The sequence below is a fragment of the Berghia stephanieae genome, chromosome 15, assembly GCF_034508935.2.
Source record: "Berghia stephanieae isolate SIO BIC M18660-M18661 chromosome 15, UCSD_Bste_1.3, whole genome shotgun sequence".
Classification (NCBI taxonomy): Eukaryota; Metazoa; Mollusca; class Gastropoda; order Nudibranchia; family Aeolidiidae; genus Berghia; species Berghia stephanieae.
In genome coordinates this window covers 8,851,653-8,856,652 of record NC_088374.1, presented here as the reverse complement: position 1 = coordinate 8,856,652, position 5,000 = coordinate 8,851,653, and the positions used below count along the sequence as shown (strand labels likewise).

At 33.7% G+C, this 5,000-nt stretch overlaps 1 protein-coding gene across 2 annotated transcripts in view; it reads left to right on the top strand.

The window, feature by feature from the left end:
• LOC144960258 (uncharacterized) overlaps positions 1–5,000 on the top strand; it is a 46,359-nt gene that overhangs the window by 35,774 nt on the left and 5,585 nt on the right. For both annotated transcript variants that reach the window (XM_078893293.1, XM_078893292.1), the window contains exon 6: positions 3,881–4,180. In XM_078893293.1, the coding sequence (XP_078749419.1) occupies positions 3,881–4,180 (300 nt within the window). The remainder of the gene's footprint in view (positions 1–3,880; positions 4,181–5,000) is intronic.

Genomic DNA, 5,000 nt, shown 5'->3' with positions numbered 1-5,000 from the left:
AGAACGATAACTCTACGAACTCAACGTGTGTAGTTCAAACTAGTAATCGGACATCAGATGACTACAAATTACCCATAACATTTTTATCGGTTTTGCAAGTTATTCATATGTGTCCGTGCTTGACATAATCAGTCGGAAGGTGGAAATTCTGGATTTGCATTTCTGGAAGAAATGCTCTCTAAAGCATTTTAATCTTTATTTGAAGTAAATCAGGTGATTTTTCATGAAGTTATGGTCAGATGTATGGGAAATGTATCCAGCAATTTTTCTCAAATTTCATAATTTTTCAACTTGACTATCCGTAAAAAATATTGAGAAGTGAAATTAAGCTTTTATATTTCCCGAAGATGTACAAAATGAGTTGATTTAATCATTTATGACAAGAACTCATTTTTGATTTTTTTTAATTGACCATCTAACTAAACTATCTCGGTTCAAACCTTTTCACCATCCGACTGAGTATGTCATTCATTGTAACAATATATCAATCGTAGAAAAATAGATTTATTGTTTTTGGATTTACCCATAATTGTGTACCCATTGGTAAAACCCACAAACATGGACTGTAAAGAATAATTTGACTCGCATCCTTATTTTTTTAACCACTAGCCAGTCTGAAGTCCTGGACAAAAAATCATATTTAAAAATTTGACCAAAAAACTCGTCCTTTCTATATAGATTGATTTAAATTATGACCTTCAGCTTGGTAAAAAATTTCAAGCTTGAGGGTTGGCGAATTTTAACTTAAGTCCCAGGTTTGAGAGGGGTTTATTTGCCAATTTGAGGGTCATTTAAATAGATCGATATTTGAATGAGGAGTTTGTTGTTTTTTGTTTGTTTGATTTTTTGCTTCAATTTGTTTGAGTTTCGATGAAACTTTCATTGGCCTAAATATAGAATTGACAGTCGACCATGGACATTATTGTAGCCTAACAGTCGACAGTCAATATCACGTGATTTGATATATTATGGCATTAGTAAGTTCGAATATGAAACGGAACGAAATAGTATCTATACCGGATGAGTTGCTAATTTCCTCTTTGGAAATCTTTTGCGTTGAAAGTATTAAGGCTGGTAATTTACCTGCCATCGTATAAGAGAGAGCTTGATGTTACCAGCAAAAAGAAAGAACTGTTCAAGAGATTTTGTCTAAGTAAAATGGAGAAAGTTATGAAGGATGGCGATCACCCCCTTCGCAAATATATTTAGTTCTCCATGAGGAGCCGTCGCCTTATATCTATAAAAACAAAGACAACACGTCACCTTAATTCATTTTTGCCACATGGTGTTCGAATTTTTAACGCACAACTGTGATTTAAATTAAATACTATCTTTTAAATATACACTCACAAATTCGGACTAAAGGGGTATGGCCTATCTCAATTTATTAAATTAATATATAAGGTGTTGCTATTGGTTCTTAGTTGTATATTTTTACATGTTTGTACATTTGCAGATATATATATATATATGTATATATATATATATATATATATATATATATATATATAGATATATGTGTGTGTGTGTGTGTGTGTGTGTGTGTATATAGATATGTATACATTGTCGCCATAGATTCTCAACTTCGTGTTTATACGTTTATATGCATGCCACGTATGTAAACGAATTTCCATTTTTTTTGGATGAATAAAGTATATATTATTATTATTATTATTATTATTATTATTATTATTATTATTATTATTATTATTATTATTATTATTATTATTATTATTATTATTATTATTATTATTATTATTATTATTTATTATTATTATTAGTATTATTATTATTATTATTATTATTATTATTATTATTATTATTATTATTATTATTATTATTATTATTATTATTATTATCATTATTATTATTTAAAAATAGCCGAATTAGCCCCCGCCCTAACAACGCCCATTTCTAGGCAGGAGCCTGGCTTGTCAGAGACTTGAAAACGTTAATAAAATTCGATTTTTGTATTGTCGCTTACTTCGCTTAGGCTTAAAACTAGCAAGTCATTTACAAGACTAGTTAATAACTAAATCTCTTCTGCTTACATAACATTGAGCCCAGATCGACTGCAGAGAACTATTCGTAATAAAAAAATACAATGTGAAATTGAATGTAGTCTTCAATTTAATTACGAAAACAGATCGAATGGACGTTTCGGGTTTCCCCTTTATCAACAAACAGGATGAATGAAACACTACAGATGAAGGAGATGATCTGGTAGTGGCGTTGAAGGAGATGGAAGCCTGAAAAACAAAATTCAAGTCTGGTGAGACGGCGTTGTCCATCGATTACCTCCATGTTCCTGACACCCGTGTGGAAGGACATTCACATTTCATGAAGAAACAATACTCATCCCATCTCTAAACCCTGTCTAACTCGGCGAATTCTTCCTTTCAGACGCTTTAATGTCTCATTGTACCTGCTATCTCATCAAGAGAAGTTCTTCAATCAGATCTGATCAATGCTTCTGTCTTTATTTGATTAACTGAGTCGACTCTGCTTGTACGGCGAGCATCACAAGATTTGTCAGATAAAGACATGGTCGAGGGGGTTTCAGGTTAGGTGTTAGAGTGAATTACATTTTCTTCTAAATGACGAGATACACGTTCAACCCACCTATAACCACTGCCTGGGTATTATAAACTTTTCCAAGGCGTTTAAAAATGTTACTGGAGCTGGTTTCTTCCTCAGAAACAAGAAATTCGATGACAGCTTCCTGTCGATGACGGAACATACGTCGGGGGAAGCAACTTTGAACTGCTATAACTTTGTCAAAATTTGACAGAATTAAAAATTACAACTTTTAGTTAAAAGAGTACGCAATGTGTAAGTGCAATTGAGCGAAAATTTGAATTATGACGCCACATGAAAAAGAAATGAACTCAGTAGGACCTTTGTCCCATTAACTCATTCAATCCTAGAGAATTTTTCTACTTTTTAAACTTGGAAAAAAAATGTATTAAAAAATGAGCATTTGCATAGAGAGAGGTCTAATTGTATTCAAATACCATTAACATGTAAAAAATAAAAACATTAGCTTTGATACTACGCCCAAAAAAAATTCTCAGAAAAATGTATTATATAGGCATGGGGTAAAAGTAACCCGGGTAAACTACAGATATAGTTATTAGGGTTGAGTGAGTTAATTTTTGACTCATCCTCGTATTTTACACGGCTGTGATATACAATTGTGACCCACCGTATCAAAGCGGTATTATGTCGGGATCCACTGGTAAGGGAAATTGAATTCATAACCACAAATATCCAACTTGGGTTTAATTTCTGTACGTTATGCTGGAGTATAAAGACTATTTCTTGCATTGCAAAAACTTCTAAGGTCAAAATTCTCATCATTCTATCTCTAAATTCACTTTTTGGGGTCTGAATCATCCCGACATAATACCGTTTTGAGACGGAGGGTCACAATTTCGTTCTGAATTCTATAAAAAATTACATTTGATTTTATTTAAAGTAGGCAGGTCTGTATCCTATGACATTTTTAAAAATTACTATCTGTATTTCTTTTTTTCATGTCAATGTTCACTCTGCTTTTGTGCGGCTATGTGGTCTAGTGGTATGACACTCGCTTTCGGATCGGAAGGTCCTGGGTTCGAGCCTCACTCGGCGCATAGTTGAGTCCTTGGAAAAGACTCTTTACGCACATTCTCTCACCGTACTCAGGTGTAAAATGAGTATAGTACCTGGCCGTTAACAGCGTTGTCTTTGTCCGAAAAATTGTAATATCGCCTAACAGGCGGCATGTTCCGTCCTACATGTTAAATGTTGCTGTTGACCAGGGACCCCTTGTAAAGCGCTTTGAGCACATTTAGTGGATATTGCGCTATATAAAAGCTCAATTTTTTTTTTATTTCAGTCCTAGCATTTCTCAACCCTGATTCCATGGATAGATCGTATATAAAGAAAAAGGGGATCGAGTTGCGAATAAATTTCAACGTATCAGGAGCAGTAGATCGGACAGGATTCAACCTGACCCGAGGGAAATCGGAAGTGGCGAGAGATTTATACAGTGTGGAGTATATAGCAGGAAAATATCCGAATGGACAGATTACCTTGATCTTGACGGAAAGGGCCAAAACCGGTGATTACGCATTGATGATCAAAGACGTTTTAGAAGATTTCATCATATACGAGTTCACCTATAAATCTACAGATGGTATGTTGTAACGTATAAATGGTATGTTAAAATTTCACAATAGGGTTCAACAGTTGTGACGTCATTTCACTCAGTAACTGGTTCTAAACTATTGGAAAAATGGCGGACGCCATTATGAAATACTTCTCCGGCGAACATGGAAGTGTATCCGGAGGAGAAAAACGTTATAAATCTGATCATGTTTTGACTTTTATACATTCTGATCACATGACATGTGAAAAAGTTCTAGCCATCATAAAGAATAAAAAGTACCGATTTTATTTGTTTAGAACCAAAATGATCGTTACTGGACGGACGCGACATAAGACTATTGAATCATATTGGGAGATTGGTAATTTGGAATGCGATGTTTAGACTTCTGTCGCAGTGACTGCAAAAGTAGTGGTAGTAGTAGTAGTAGTAGTAGTAGTAGTAGTAGTAGTAGTAGTAGTAGTAGTAGTAGTAGTAGTAGTAGAAGTAGTAGTAGTAGTAGTAGTAGTAGTAGTAGTAGTAGTAATAGTAGTAGTAGTAGTAGTAGTAGTAGTAGTAGTAGTAGTAGTAGTAATAGTAGTAGTAGTAGTAGTAGTAGTAGTAGTAGTAGTAGTAGTAGTAGTAGTAATAGTAGGAATAATAGTAATATTAATAATAGTAGTAGTATACTAGTAATAGTAGTAGTTGCTGTTGTAGTGGTATTAGTAGTAATAGTAGTAGTAGTAGTAGTAGTAGTAGTAGTAGTAGTAGTAGTAGTAGTAGTAGTAGTAGTAGTAGTAGTAGTAGTAGTAGCAGCAGTACTAGTAGTAGTAGTATTAATAGTAGTAGTATAGTAGTAATAGTTGTAGTT